The sequence below is a fragment of the Brassica napus genome, chromosome A2 (assembly GCF_020379485.1).
Source record: "Brassica napus cultivar Da-Ae chromosome A2, Da-Ae, whole genome shotgun sequence".
NCBI lineage: Eukaryota > Viridiplantae > Streptophyta > Magnoliopsida > Brassicales > Brassicaceae > Brassica > Brassica napus.
In genome coordinates this window covers 29,012,300-29,028,558 of record NC_063435.1, presented here as the reverse complement: position 1 = coordinate 29,028,558, position 16,259 = coordinate 29,012,300, and the positions used below count along the sequence as shown (strand labels likewise).

Sequence of the window (16,259 nt, the reverse complement as noted above, 5' to 3'; positions counted from 1 at the left end):
AATAGTAACCTGCATGTATGAAATTGAAGGCCCAAGTTGCTGTTTTGAGAACATAGCAATGAAGTTATACAATCATATGGGGATGCCTTGTGCCAAGTGATCATAATCAAAAGTAGTAACAATAGAGACGTAGTGCATCGAACTGTCTCAAGAGAATACAACAAGTTGAGTTACTTTTATTGAACTCTAGACTCACAAGATGGTTTCTCTCGCAAGCTTGTCAATATTCCATCAACAAGCTTATCTTTACCAAACCCACTAGTCTTCTCATCATCTTCAACACTGTCCCAACAACCTAGGATTTTAAGTACTTCCCTCTCTGTTTCATCCCCTTTCTCCTTCTTGGAAACTGAACCAACTTCTTTGTCTAATGATGAGTCAGATGCATACGGAGCCTGTGTTGATGAAGGAACAATGTAACCTGATTCAATCCTCGCCTCAGGCATCATCTGTATCAACGCCTGCAGCTTCGGATAACCGAGGCTCTGATAATCCAAACGGTACTTGAACTCATCCAAGAAGTCTTTCTTGAAGTTGCTCATGTTGTAGCCTCCGGGGCTTTCCTCTGTTATCTTCTTTATCAGCTTATGACAATCCGCAATCACTTCGCTTCTTGATCTCTCGCTAACACCATTGTTCTTGGACTCTGCTTCTTCAGGCTGAGACTTTGACAAACTCACAAACATGGATCTCAATGCACTAGAGGCGTGAGGATTGCTAGGACAAGAGGTGAACCGAGTTACTCTGAAAGGTAGAGCTTCAGAAGGATTCTCCTTGATCCATTTCTTATCTGATATCAACAGAGAGACTAACTCAAGCGTTTTGGACAGATCCAGCTGCTTGAGAGATGAATGTCCTTCCTCCTTAAGATTCTTAGCTAACGCTTCTCTGTACAACACACAGAAAAAAAAGACAGAACAGTTTACTATAGATAGCTAATGCAGAAACACTAATAAGGGAAAGAGAAGAATCAAGAACCTTGATGGTGAGTGAGATACAACGACAAAGCCTCTTGGAGAATTGATGAAAGATTCAACATCTTTCCAAAAAGAATCTTGTGCAAAAACGTCATCTACTACATCTCCACCTGCTGGTTCATTGCTAAGCTCTTTGTTTCCTCCACCAAACAAGTTGAATCTCTTCAGCAGCCGTCTTAAAAGCCCTTGACCCTTGCTTGCTTCAGCGTCTGCTCTCACCTCCTTAGCAGATTCACTAGAAGTGGAAGATGCAGTTTGAGATTCTAAGTCCTCATCATCCACCACTTTCCCTTCACTAACAACCCCTTCCTGTTTCTTTTCTTGGAGATGCTCTAGTCCTATCTCTTGTGATTCAGATTCTTGAGAACTCTCTTGTGATTCAGATTCCTTTTTGACATCTTCAACATTCTGTTTCACCTTATGAGGCATCTCCTCCACATTCTTACAAGCATGAACAAGAAACACACCTTCTCCCTTTGGAACAACCTCCAAGATCTCCGGCATAGACAACAGAAACCTCGAAAACCTCTTATATCCATAAAACTCTTCACCCAACGGCACATTCCTCTTCTTCAGCTGCTCACGCAGTTCAGTAATAGCCACTCCTTTAGGATACAAACTCAACACCAAACCAATCTCCCTAACAACTTCTTCCGGTACATGATTAGTATCTAAACTAGATTCCTGCAACTCCTGTTGCTTGGTGGATGCGGCGAATGGGTCAAGAAGAGGGGTTTTATAGTGACCATACCAAGAGCTATAAGGACCATCAGGCGGCTGGTTAAAGCATTTACCGGTTAAGTTGTTTCCTCTGACTAAAGCCTTCCAGTCCCACATGATGGAAGCAGCGCTGCACAACACTCCAAGCGATCTTTCTTCGTAGCCAGCGAGCAAGATGTTGTAGTTGCTCATCCTGAGCTTGTGCAAGACGGTGGAGAAGTCTCTGTCGCTGGAGATGAGGAAGAGGTGAGCAGGAGGTGGGTTCTGAGCAACCCAACACATTAGATCAGTAATGAGAGCTCTATCTGTACTGTTCTTCCCACCTAAATACAAAGAAAAAGTAAGCTTTTCATATAGAAGTGGATAGGTCTGGAAGTTCAGTGTCCTGTTCTGTACCATGTTCATAAGTTCCATTCAGATTTTACTAAATTTAAATTGGGTTCGGTTCAGATTATGTTATTACCAGTAAAATCTACAAAAATATATACAAATTGGCCAAAAATATTCAAAACGTATAAATCATTCAAAAATTTAATTAAAAGCTAGTTAAACTGAAAAGTATTCAAAATATAAATAATTACAAAAACTTAAAAAGATATAAAATATCTAAATTATCTTATATATATAAAAAATCAACATATTTAACTAATTTTGGATATTTTAGGATTTTAAGTTGGATTTCGGTTCGGGTCAACCCGAAAGTACATAGCGCTTAAATCCCGTTTAATTTTTTTTATAATTCTATTATGATGTCAAAAAAAAAAAAAAAAAATTATAATAATTCAGATCGGATTTCAATTTTTTCGGTTCAATGATTTTTCCGAAACTAACTAAATTCAAAATCACAAATAAAACAAATAAAACAAACTATGAAAGTCCTTAAAACATTCTAAAATATCTAAATTATCTTTTAACATATTAAAAACAAACTAATTTTAAATATTTTCAGATTTTAATTCGAATTCTAGTAGTTCCTCTTATAGCCGAACCCGAAAATAAATAGCTCTAAAATCCAGTTCATATGGATTTCAATTTTTCGGTTCGGGTTAAGGTTCGGACTAAACCTAGAAATGAATCAGAAAAGCAGAGATTTTGCGAAAAGAACCGAACCTTGAGGGACATGAGCGAGGTTGATTCCCGTCGCCGAGAGAGCTTCCTGATTCGTTCTCGACAGCTGCAACACGTCTCCGAAGGCGGTGATCGTGATTGGTCCTTTGATCCCGTTGATTCTAACGGCGGCTGTGATGGACTGCGCCACTCTGAAGACGTTAGCGCCACTGGGCAAGTGGCAGTTCTCGAAGTCCCACCACACCGAAACCTTAACTCCCCGAGACTCTTCCTCGTGGTGGTGAGCACGCCTCGGAGCGAGCTGAGATGAGGAGATCGGCCGATGCTGAGGACGCGGCGGGTGGTGAGCGACGAGGCGGAGGAATAGGGTTTTGGAAAGGTTCATTCTTTTTTTCGAGAGTGTGATTGTAATGGCGGAGAGAGAGGAAGGGTTTTAGAATTTTCAGTAGTTGGGGAAGACGAAGTAACCCCTTGCACACGTGCGAACCACGTGATTAGTGACTAAATATGGGCCCTTGTGTGTTAAGCCCAATAAGGATAGAAAACTCTGTTGGGTCCATATATATAACTATCCTCTTATTAAAAAAATTGTCAATAGCACCTTTTGAGTTTTTGTCAAAAAAATAATACTAGAAGAATAAAGTCACAAAAATAATATTCATTAAAGAGTAAAATATTCTTAATACCTTTGGTTTAAAATTAAATAAACAAACAAAAATAAATAAAAGTAAATAAAATAAAATAAAAAATGAAAAAAATAAAATTTTTTTATAGTTTCAGATTATATATTTTCAGATTCGAAATTTTTTGTATTTTCTTTTTTGAAACATTTTTTTCGAATTTTTTTTTTCAAATTTTCTTTTTATAATTCAAAAATACTTTTTGAAACTGTTTTTTAAATTTTTATTTTTAATTTTTTAGTATTTATTTTTTATTTTATAAAATTTTAAACCCTGGTTGACAAAAAAATAAAAATTTAACTCTAATTTCAAAACCCCTATCTCTTAACTCTAAACCCTAAGGTTTGAATTAATTAACCAAAGAGATATAAGTGTATATTTACCTCTTTAATGAAACCTATTTTTGTGACTTTGAGTTTTGAGTGTTAGTTTGAGAACAAAAACTTAGTTTGGTGCTATCCTAGTCTTTTTCTCTATTAAAAATGGGGATGTTTATTTTTTTTGAATGAATAATGGGGATGTTTATTTTCTTTCTCTTTTGAAACCAAAATGTGTTTATTTTCTGTCTCAGTAATATTTATTTATACTGATTAAATATATACACACACATCCTTTTTTAAAGATAAGTAGTATCAAAAAACTATTTTCACAAGGATATCATTTACGGACTTTTATTTACTAATAATAATAAATTTTAGTTTTGAAAAATAATTAAGTTTATTGAACTGATTCCAAATATATATCCTATCATATCCTATTAGACCGTCTATAAAACTGATCAACCAATTTTCTTTGATTTAGAAATAACAAAAAAAAAATTAGAAATGATGAAAAGTGTACAACAAATTGGGGACATGCACATAGAAAACTAATCCCCATATTTAGAAATAAAAACATATTACGTAATTTCTCTTGACTCTCTTGTAACTCATTTGTTATCTAAGTGACTAAGTCAGACATTGTAATCCCTTTGACTTTCTTCTCAAAAGACAAACCTTTTTCTCCTTCCTCTGCTTTACCCGTCACAGCCATATTCTCTTCCGAGAGTTTGATGTCCTCAAGAATCTGTGCTTCAGATCTATCAATCTTCTTTTGTGCGTCTAGAAACTCTGGAACCTCTTTTTCTTTTGTAGTCTTTACTTCAGATGCTTCTTGATTAGTCTTGACTTCAAATCCAACCTTAGTCTTCACATCTGATCCAACCTTAACGTTTGATGTCTCAGGAGTCTTTATTTCAAAAACTTTTGGAACTTTAATCTCTAAATCTTTAGATGATTGAACCTCTGCCACTTTTAGAAGTTCTGACTCTGCGGCTTTAACTTCATCAGTCTTGCCTTTAGAAACCTCTGAAACATTTTTATCCTCCAAGACCTCATGAACATCTGACTCTTTTGTTACCTTTATTTCAGATAGTTCAGGAGGAGTAGGAACCTCAGAATCTTTTGAAACATTCTTATCCTCTAAAACCTTAGGAACATCTGACTCTTTTGTACCCTTCACTTCAGACAATTTAGGAGGAGCATCAACTTCATAAGCTTTTGAAACATTGTTATCCTCCAAGACCTCATGAACCTCTGGCTCTTTAGTAACCTTCACTTCAGACAATTCAGTAGGAGCATGAACCTCACTAACTTTTGAAACACTCTTATCCTCCAAGACCTCAGGGACATCTTTCTCTTTTGTAACCTTCACTTCAGATAATATAGGAGCAGAAACTTTAGAAACTTGTGGAGGTTTCGAGTCTTCTACAACCTTGACAGCTTCAGATTTTTTGGTAGCTTCTGATTCCTCTGGAAACTTAACTTCCCAATTCTCTGAATAGTTAACTTCTTTCTCTTCAGCTTCTTTAGCTTTAGGCGTCTCAGGAGTCTTGACCTTTGATTCATTTGGAATCTTGACATGAAGGTCATCTCGAGTTTGAACGTCAAATGTTTCTGGAGCTTTTATTACATTAGAAGTCGCCGGGGCAGAAACATCATCAAGCTTTGAAACCTCTGAAGAAACATCACCTTTGTTGTTGTTAATCACTGGTTTTGCCGGAGAATGACCCGTTAGTTCTTTAACTATTGCCTTGTCCTGTTTAAAACATTTCCTCCATAATTCTTACAAGTTAAATATAGATCAATACTCTCTTACAAACCACTTGACAGCTTAAGAAGATATTTTAAACGATATTTTATAATAGGTTTTTTTTACTATTTCTTAGATGCCTTTTTACAAATATTTATATTCAAAAGAGTAATGGGATGATTGTACAACCACTTACGTAAAAAAAACATTTGAATATGGATTGTATCTTTTTGTTTTAAATGATTTTGATAAATGAATGTGAAAATTTACCTCATGAAACAAGAGACTGAGAGACTGACGTTTGCTGTTTCCATCCTCCGCATCATCTTCAATCAGAATCTCTTTTCCTTTCTCGCTCCGCCGTGCCGCAGCGGCTTCTTCATCGGCCGCGTTAGGAGCATTGTTCTTGCTCTTTTCACCCGAATCCTTGTTGTGAACCGTCGTGTCTCGCTCAACCGGGACGAGATCCTCGTCGGAATCTTTTAGAACCTTTGGCTTGATGGCGCAGTTTCCCATCTCGCCAAACACAGAGAGTTTTTTTTTATAATGATAAAATTATTGTCTCTCTTTCTCTCTGATCTCTCTCTTAAATTTTCTTTTTATCTTCCGAGAAATGATGAAAGTGAAGGTGAAGGGATGGTCAAAGAAGATTTATGTCCCGATAAATTCTCTACGGACAGAGAGAGACAAAGATTTGATTAAATATGTGTTTCCTAATAAAACAAAATTAGGGACATTTGCTAAAACCAACCCAAATATTCAAGTCAAATGTAAAAGTGTACCCTACTTTCAGTCAAATGCAAAACCAACCTAAAGGAGTAGTGAAAGTACTATTTCACCCTTATGACCAAACAAAAAACATAAATGTATTTTACGTTTCTATCCTTTGGAAGTCTACACGTAATAAAAGAAGTCTACATATATATAGACTTCCTACGAAGTCTACTTTATAGACTTGTTTTGTAGTCTACACTCTAATTTGGTCTACTAATTTAATTTTGAAAATGTATAAAAATAATTATTGTGATATTTTTAACTAATCATCAATATAATGGATAATATGAAGTAAATAAATTAAAATTTCATATAATCGAACAATTTTGAAGAATATATACTAATTTGGTTATCATGTGCTAGACTATGTTCATAGTTTAGAAACAAAAGGTTCTAACATGTTATGTCTTTTAGTAGTTGATTTCATAGGGTTAGATTTTAGATTTTGTTTTTTTTTTTGTTTTATTAACTTAAATCTGCATATTAATGTTTAGTAGTTTATATTTTGTATAAATGAGACTTTTTGATTATCAAGCAAAACATTTAGGGTTTGATATTTGTGGTTTAGGGTTTCGTAGACCTACAATAAAGTCTATTTATCTGAAGACGTCTTTTTCAGTCTATATTTTTCAATTTGTTTTACAAAAAATCATTATATTTAAACTAAGTTAAGTTCCTTAAGAATAAAAAAGTGAAATCATATACTATAACTATTAAAAAATAAAGAAATAAATTTAATAAATCATATATTAAAATTATTAAAATAATAAAGAATAAACAACAATAATTAAATTATTATAGTAGACTTCCAAAAAGGTCTACTATGTTATAGTAAGATCTACTCCAAAATTTTAATTTTAGTAGACTTCAAACGAAGTCTACAGTATCGTAAATTTTAACCTAGTTACATTTTTGTCTCCCTATATAAACAAAATTTATTCAATCTCTCTCTAAAGTGGCTGCACAAGTTCTTAAAACTCTCTCCCTTCTCTCTAAAACTTTCTCTCTTCTCTCTAAAATTCTCTCAATTGTTTCTAAATCTCTCTCATTATCTTCTTTCTCTCTAAAATTTTCTCAAGTCTTTCTCACAATATTATCTTGTCATTTTAGATATTATGATTCATGGTTTTCATCTTCTCCTTTAAAAAATGTAAGTTTTAGATCTATAGATTTTAAATGTGTATTTTTATGTTTATTTCTCACAATATTATCTTTTTTTGGTAGGTATTATCACTCATGGATTTCATCATCTCCTCTAAAAATGTAAGTTTTAGATTAATAGATTTTAAATATGTATTTACATGTTTATATTCAAATAAATTTATAGATCAAGCTCTCTACATTAATTTGCTACTAGTTTACCTTATAAATTCTATTATGTAAAGTATTTTCAGATTTAAAATTATTTTCACATTTCAAAATATATAGATTTTTTCAGATCTGAAAATTATCAGACAGTGTAGACTTCTAAAGAAGTTTACTAAAGCTTGCAGACTTCATATGAAGTTTACTAAACCACAAAGTTTAAGCAGACTTCATTGGAAGTCTACAAAAATATGACTTTAATTTTTTTTCTATGTTTTTTAATAATTTTATCTTATTTTGCAGGTATTTTCTTCCATAGTTGTTCTCTTCTCCTCCTAGAAATGTAAGGTTTACATCTATAGATTTAAAATATGTGTTCTAGTATTTATATTCAAATAAAGTTACATATTAAAATTCATATTAATATGTCTTTAATTTATAACTATTTTGTCTATTAAATCATATTTTTAAAAGTTTTTTAGATTTAAACTTATTTCATATTTTTAATGTATTATTTTCAGATCTATTTTTTTTTGATAGAGTAGACTTCATTTGAAATCTACTTAAAACTTACGGCTGGTAGACTTCAAATGAAGTCTACTAGCCTTGAATTTTAAGCAAATTTCATTAGAAGTTTACTCAAATATGATTTTAATTTTTATCTTATTTTTTAAAATTTTATTTTATTTTGCAGGTATTCTCTTCCAATATTTTCAAATCATCTTCCCAAAAATGTAAGCTTTCCATATATTCATTATAAGATATTTTGTGTTTATAATGAACTAAATTTATAGATTCATACATTATCTTTTTGCTTTGTTACAAGGATGACAAAAAACCATTTTTGAAATATTTTCCAGAACAAAGTATTTTCAAATTTTCTAAATGCACACTTTTAGATATGAAAATTTTCCATTAGTGTAGACTTCAACTAAAGTCTACTAAACAATAACTTTACGTAGACTTAATAAAAAGTCTACTAAAATATGATTTCATTTTTTATCTTATGTTTTTCTCATAACTCTATCTTATTTGGCAGGTACTTTTTCCAAGACTTTATTTGAAGCATCAAGATTATGAAAAATCAAACATACTCAAGAATACTTTTTAATATATTGCTCTGTAATAACTTTCATAATAAAATATTAATTTTTAAATAATTTTTTAATGCATAATCTATAAACATTGTATTCATTTTTAGTTGTTTTCACTTGTATGATATTATTAATTTTTTGTTAGATATCAATTTTTTCACAAGATCTAACCAACCAAACAAGTAAAACCACCATAAGCTAAAATAATAACTAACACACATGTGAGAAGAAGAAAATCTATACAAAATTTTCCCAAAAATTTTCAAGAATAACACTAATCAAAACAATTTGCAATAAGTATCAAGTGTATAATTATAACACATTAAATTGTGAAATTCATCCAAGACCATTAAAATTTTACTAACATACACTGTAAAATAATTAAATCATGAAAAAATATGATGAATAATACACAAATACACTTTTAATAGAATTTACGACGTAGACTTCAACTGCAGTCTACATTTGTAGATTTACAAAAACGTCTACACTTATTATTTAACATATAGTCAATCCAAATTTTTTTAGTGTATTGGCGCAGGCTTGATACACAAAGGCGTACAAAGTGTGTCTTAGATAACTCGATCAAGTTCCGTACTTGTCGATTATTCGTGACAGGCATAAGAGGAGTATATTCCTATTCGGAGTCATTTGTTTTAAATGATGTTTGGTAAGGAATAGGTTAGCACCATCTTCTCAATTTTGTTGTCCAGATCATAATCTTCTTGTGTCATTTCAAGAAGTTTACCATGTGTACAGCCATCATGCACAAGGAACATTCTTCAACCTTTCCGATTCTTCATCCTTTTCGAATATTTTGTCACCCAAAATGTCTTTGGCCCATACTTCACACTCGCTCTAAGTTTCCAACCACATCCTTGAACACGACACTTAGCCACATACAGAGTTTTTGTTGTCTTATATGCTGAAAATGTAAAATTATATTCCACAGTCACCGACTTCAGCTTTGAAACAAGCTCAGCCTTACTAGCAAAACTATAAACGAAGACTTAGAAATACGTCTACAATTATTAGCTAACAACATTGTCAAATCAAATGAATTATACCTTCATAATTATAAAAAAAAAATTATTTTCAAAATCACTCAAACCCATTAGGATTAACTAACACACACTGTCAAACAAAAAAACTAGAAAAAATTTAATGAATAATACACAAATTCACATTTTTATAGATTTTTCTATGAAGACTTAATATTTAGTCTCTGAAGATGTTGACGTTCTTTTCAGTTTACAGACGTAGACTGTCAAATAGGTCTACTCTTTGGGTTGGTTTTTGCAATTGACCATTTTACGGGTTGCTTTCTATAGTTGAATAAAAGTTGTAATTTTGTACATGTAGACTTTCATTTCAGTCTACAATTTAAAAAGGTTACTTTTTGCAATTGACCAGAATTCATCCAAGATTTGACTTTCAGAACTAGACTTCATATGCAGTCTACATGTTTGAATTTTTTTGAAAGAGGTTAGTTTTGCAATTGACCAAGTTTGACTTCAAATCAGTAGATTAAAATGAACGTCTACGGGTGTGTAGACTTCTTGTGAAGTCTACTCTCAAATCCGACGGGTTGGTTTTGCATTTGACCAAAATTAAAAAGTAGACTTTATACGCAGTCTACATTTTTTTTTTAAGATAAGAAGACTGCATATGAAGTCTACAATTTAATAAATTTTTGATTGCTTTTTAAACTTTTTGGTCAAACACAAAACTAACCTATTCCACGAAGTCAAAGTTTTGGTCAAATGCAAAACTGACCTTTTATAGACTTCGTTGGCAGTCTACATTTTGTAGACTTCCGTTGAAGTCTATTTTGAAAAGTCAAAAGTTCGGTCAAATGAAAAACTAACCTCTTTTAGGTAGACGTCTTAGTAAGTCTACCGAAAGTTTTATTTTTGTTGTCAAAGGTAAAGACGGAGACTACTGGGGAAGTCTGCGTTAGAAAAAAAATTTGTCTGGTCAATTGCAAAACTAACCCGTGCGTTGACAAATAGACTGCATCGTAAGTCTCCACGGAGGCGTAGACATACAAAACAGTCTACCGTCGCGACACAGATCTGAAAAAGAACGAAAACCATGTAAATAGTTACATTTTTCATGTGTAAAGCTCGTTTCCAACCTTTTCAACCGTCCAAACTCCAAATATGAGCAAAAAGAAGCATCTTTAACGATTCACTAATGAAGAAACTCGAAAATATGAAGTTTGTGATTATGAAAATGATAGTTATGAGAGTTTTTTAGATGGAAATATAGAGGAGATGAGAGGAAATGAAGTTTTTTGGGTTATAATGAGAAAAAAAGTGGTTGAAAATTGAATTCTAGAGCTTTAGAGCTCAAAAATGGTGGTTGGAAAAATTGATGATGATGCCATTTTTGTAAATAAGAAGAAATGGTTAGGGTGTATTTGATTTTTTGTTAATTTCGAAATTAATAAAAAAATAAATAAAAATGGCAATTTTGTGAATAATTCAAAAACATAAGGATAGTATGAAAATTTTATTGATGAATAGTATGGACAAAAAAAAGAGGGTTGGTTTTGGGTTTGACTTGAAAATATGGGTTGGTTTTGAAAAACACCCACAAAATTAATGAAAGACAGATGTAAATTGATCTGTTTTTAATTTTTTATAATACAAAATACTACTCTCTAGAAAAATTTTGTTTATAAAAGATTTATTTTTTATATTTTCAATTCATGTTTTATTAACTAATTGCAAACTTCAAAAATCTTAATTGCACTAATTAATTTTTATTGGCTTAAAATTGTGAAAAGAAGATAAACACATTAAATTATGCAAATTTAATGTGTTTTATTAAAATGTGTGAAAAAACTAGAATATTGATCTTTTAGAAACATAGAGAAAGTATAAAGTACTCTTTCTATTTTTAAAAGATGCATATTCTAGACTTTTCACATATATTAAGAAAACTTATTAAATATGTATTGTTTTTTGTGAATAATAATTTTCCATAACTTTAAGTCAATAGAAATTCAATAAACACCATTAATTTTTTTGAAACTTACAATTTTTCATAAAATCATACATTGAAAAAGTAAAAAATGTATCTTTTTAAAACAATTTTTTTCTTCTATAACATACATCTTTTAGAAACGGAGGGAGTAGTAAAATGTATATTCGAATCTTTTTATCTTGATGCTCAGTCTAATTTATTTTGATACTGAATCGTACAAGTGTATATTACGCTTAAGTAAAAAGGAAAATAAATAAATCTCACTAATTAATTCCATCTTATTTCCAAGTTCATAATTACTCCGTTCTTAAAAGATAAACTTTTTAGTATTTTCACACATATTAAAAAAAACATATTAAACTACTATAATAAATGTATCGTTTTCTCCAATTTTCAATTTTTAATAACTTTAAACCAATAGTAATTCAATAAAATCAATTATTTTTTTTTAAGTTTACAATTTTTTCATAAAAAACATAAAATATACATATTTCTGAAATAAATTTGTTTTTTTAGAAAGTCTATTATTAAAAAAAACGGAGGGAGTATTTTATATCCTTTTGCATGGAGTTACAACAACTTCAGTATTTACGTAGGGCGTCTTACGTTAAAATCGTATAATGGACGGATAGTAAATCGATCTCGGCCCATTAAAAATCTGATTTGGACCCAAAAGAAGAAAGCTAAAAAGAGCTCGACAGCCCAAACAAGAATAGAAACTGTTGAGTGGTGTATCAGCTTGATGCCAAATTGAACTTGTTGCCACAGCTTCAATTTTAGCCAAATTGCTTAATCTATTCAAACCTATATGTGAGCTTGAGTCTTGATGTGTTATGGATAGTATTCGAATATCGTACGAGTTAAGAAGAAAGCTAAAAGCCTAACACTCCACAGCAATGGAAGCCAAGTTCACAAGACTCTCTAACAACAACTCCAACCACATATGCTTGAAGATAAAACAAAAAAAAAGAACAACAAGCCATATAGCTTTTGTCTGAATCCTTAAGCCTGTAATTCATAACCATGACTGGAGAAATAAGTTATATATTCGGATACAATACTATTTTTTGCTTATCGTCTCACATAATCAAAAATTCAACATCAAAACCATCACATAAAGAAGAAGAAAAACAATCATCTCTACTTCTCAGTCTTCACCTTCTTCTTAGACTTACCCGACCGATCCGAAGAGCCCGAACCATGTTTGCTCGCAGAAGGCTCCGAATGCTTTCTTTTAGAAGACTTGGGAGTCTCAGTGAAGCCAGAGAAAAAGCTCTTCTCTCTGCCGCTATGTCGAAGAGAAGACTGTCCGCTTTTACGCCTGCTACTCATAGCTGGGTTAGAGTTTCTAACAGAGGAACTCGTCACAGCTCTCAAAGCCTTCTGCTGAGTTTTAAATGTCTCAAGCAGCTCTTCCGGTTCAGGAAACCGAACCAACGAAACTCGCCTCGAAATCTTCCCAACTACCATTAAAAAAAACAACAACCCACAATAGTTACTAACCAGACACAACAACTCTTCCTGTAAGCAACAGGAGAAAAGAAACGAAACTCACCGATCTTAGATTCGTTCTCACAAGGTATAATCACAGTTGCATCACCTTCTTGAGAAGCAAAGCTAACAAGTTCAACCTCTTTACCTAATCAATACAAAAAAAAAAAAAAAATCAAGAAGCTGGTTTAAAAAAAAAAAAAAGATCAAAACTTTTTTTTACCAGAAGAATCCTCGAAACGTCCCAAGACTCCATCTTCACCAAGCTTAACCTTGAGCTCCTTCCCTTCGATCTCCGGAACCTGAAAAAGACCAAAACACCCTTCAGTTTCAGAAAACATTTAAAGCTTTACGTATCTCAATCGTCCGAAACGTACGTGGCTCATAGGGCACTGGATGAGCCAGAGCTCCGTGGATCCCGTCACGTCGAAGTCAGCGAGGGGCTGTAAGCTGTTGACTACGAACTCTTCTGGAGGTTTGTAATCCAACGCCATCTCTCTGCTCTCTCACGATTAGTAAGAAAGACTGTAAATTGAAGGCGGAATCAACACGAGAAAGCAATTTCGAGAGACGGGTTAACCTCAGAACGGAGTGTTGCTCTGTCGACGGCGGGATGGAGAGAGTAGTCGCCGGAGAGAGTCGATGCGACGACGATGACCTAAAACCCTTTCCCAGTTTTATAATTTATATGTAGTTCACTCGAAAACGACGTAGTTTTGAGTGAATTGGGTTACTTTGGGATCCAGAGGTTTTGGGCTGAGACTATTGGGCCTTTATCGGACATCTAAATGAAATAAGCCTGAAACGGAAAAATCATATCATACACTCTTGTTGAATCATGATTTTGCTTGAGAAATGTTAATGTGCAGGAAGTAAGATAGGAATATGGGAAACGCAAACGTAAAAGCATAGAATTAGTACTTTGCTTGAGAAGTTTAAACGTGAATAGATTGCAATACTTGACGTGAGATGTTGGCATGTAAAGAAAAATAAAATGATATGGAATCATTCAACTTTATATTTTTGTAGTATATATATAGTCACAAATCACAACAACTAAACTCCAAACTTGCAATAACCATCCAAACATCTTTTCTGTAACCATGAGTTCGGTCCAGCATTCTCCACTTTCTCCCCTCTTTTGCCCTTTCCATCGATTACACTGCCTTTTCGATCCTTATAATGAGCTCACGATAATCAACATTTCTTGTTATCTTCCAAATGTCGAAGGCCACCACCTTTACCCACTTTATTGGTGCAATAACAAAGAATCAGGAGATGAGTCTTTGTGTCATGCTTGTACATTTAAAGGAATTGGTACAACCTATTACTTTTGCCACGAATGTGAGGTATCATTCCACAAAGAATGTGTCGAGTCTCCCCCTCTAATCAAATCTATTTATCACTCTAAACACCCTCTCCAACTAGTTCAAGATGAATCTGCAGGTATATATTGTTCTCATTGTGAAAGTCGTTCTAGCTATCAAGACGCAAAGTTATATTATTACTGTTTTACTTGTAAGTTTAGTTTGCATCCTGTTTGCGCGACAACACCCTCGTTCCTTAACTTTCCAAAAAGGCATGAGCATGACCTCAACTTCTTTCCGAGAAAAGCTGATTTGACATGTGACGTTTGTGGGGTTGTTGATAGCAAACCTCTCATTTACGTGTGTCTTCAATGTGATTTTGTTGTCCACAAAAATTGTATTTACTTACCATTTGTCATAAGAATATCCCGTCATGACCACCGTCTTTCTTTTGCATATTCTATCTCTAGAATATTGTCTTGTGGAGTTTGTCGTCAAAAAGTTGACGAAAACTATGGAAGTTATTCTTGCACGAAAGATTGCAGTTACACAGTGCATTCCAGGTGTGCAACTCGGGAAGATGTGTGGGATGGAAAAGAACTTGAGGAAGAACCGGAAGAAGACTATGAAAATTTGAATTCTTTTGAAGTGGTAGGTGATGGAATTATACAACATTTCAGCCATTCACATCACATGAAGTTTGAAAAGAAGACCACTGACAATTTGTATGATGATGATGAAAAGCGATGTCAAGCATGCATACTTCCAGTCTATGGTGGTGGCGTTTACAGATGTATGAAATCCAACTGTGATTTTGTACTCCATGAAGCATGTGCAAATCTTCCCCGGACAAAACAACATATAGCACATCCCAATCCTTTTATTCTACAAGTGAGTGACACCAAAAATATTTTCTTGTGTGAATATTGTCAGCGTTGTTTGTATGGTTTCAGATATGTGTGTAGCAAAGGAGATGAGTCTATAAGTATAGACGTGCGATGTGCTGCAATATCTGAGCCATTTGTCCAGCAATGCCACCCACATCCCTTGTTCTTAAGCAATGAACTTGGAAAATCTAGACCATGTTCAATCTGCGAAAACGAGAAAGTTCAAACTTTGAATTGTATTGAATGCATCTTCTTTTTGTGCTTCTATTGTGCTACACTCCCTTATAAAGTGAGATATGAGCATGATGAGCATTTCCTCACCCTTTCTTACAAAGAGAATGAAAGTCTCAATTGGTGTGAGATTTGTGAGGAAATTATGGATTCAACCATATGGCTTTATACATGTCATGAATGTGGGACCGTTTTCCATATCCCATGTTTACTAGGAAAATGTCCACCTTATGTCAAGCCTGCTCAAAATCTCTCGTTTAATGGTACAAAATGTAATATAGTCCCGAACAATCGTCTCACTCGACTCATCTGCTATGACTGCGACGGGCGTTGCCAAGATAAACTAATGCTCGAATTTTATGATGAGGATGGAAGAAATCTATTTTGTTATCGTCACTGGGAAGTGGCCGATTTAAGTGCATGAATCTGAGTGCTCGTCACTGGGAAAAATAATACTAAATTATAGTATGTTTTAGTTGGTATTATCATTATGTGTTGCTTTTACGAGTCTGTATTAAGGTAGTTTGTATATAATATTAAAGTTTACTTGTAATACATCGTAAACATTGAAACTCTCTTATGTAATATAAGAAATATGCAAGTTGTCAAATTGGCACCATGATGGAGAACTCGTCTCATATAAAAACAAGTAGTAAGATACAAG

General features: G+C 33.2%; 4 protein-coding genes across 4 annotated transcripts; 1 reads left to right on the top strand and 3 right to left on the bottom strand.

The window, feature by feature from the left end:
* On the bottom strand, window positions 1–3,200 carry LOC125588839. The gene is made up of 3 exons (XM_048760704.1): window positions 2,808–3,200; window positions 979–2,020; window positions 1–888 (listed from the first exon to the last, which is right to left on the bottom strand). Exons 1-3 carry the CDS (start codon window positions 3,148–3,150, stop codon window positions 177–179), a joined length of 2,097 nt encoding a protein of 698 aa, XP_048616661.1. The 5' UTR covers window positions 3,151–3,200; the 3' UTR covers window positions 1–176.
* A 1,123-nt stretch (window positions 3,201–4,323) lies between these two features.
* On the bottom strand, window positions 4,324–6,193 carry LOC106415394 (thioredoxin domain-containing protein 2-like). Its single transcript, XM_013856092.3, has 2 exons — window positions 5,786–6,193; window positions 4,324–5,521 (listed from the first exon to the last, which is right to left on the bottom strand). Exons 1-2 carry the CDS (start codon window positions 6,029–6,031, stop codon window positions 4,385–4,387), a joined length of 1,383 nt encoding a protein of 460 aa, XP_013711546.2. The 5' UTR covers window positions 6,032–6,193; the 3' UTR covers window positions 4,324–4,384.
* A 6,453-nt stretch (window positions 6,194–12,646) lies between these two features.
* LOC106404770 (mediator-associated protein 2) lies at window positions 12,647–13,907 on the bottom strand. Its single transcript, XM_048760689.1, has 5 exons — window positions 13,751–13,907; window positions 13,548–13,668; window positions 13,394–13,472; window positions 13,235–13,318; window positions 12,647–13,142 (listed from the first exon to the last, which is right to left on the bottom strand). The coding sequence occupies exons 2-5, from the start codon at window positions 13,662–13,664 to the stop codon at window positions 12,820–12,822; spliced, it is 603 nt and encodes a 200-aa protein (XP_048616646.1). The 5' UTR covers window positions 13,665–13,668; window positions 13,751–13,907; the 3' UTR covers window positions 12,647–12,819.
* A 307-nt stretch (window positions 13,908–14,214) lies between these two features.
* LOC106404780 lies at window positions 14,215–16,214 on the top strand. The gene is made up of 2 exons (XM_013845461.3): window positions 14,215–15,128; window positions 15,222–16,214. Exons 1-2 carry the CDS (start codon window positions 14,274–14,276, stop codon window positions 16,017–16,019), a joined length of 1,653 nt encoding a protein of 550 aa, XP_013700915.1. The 5' UTR covers window positions 14,215–14,273; the 3' UTR covers window positions 16,020–16,214.
* Window positions 16,215–16,259: the final 45 nt, after the last annotated feature.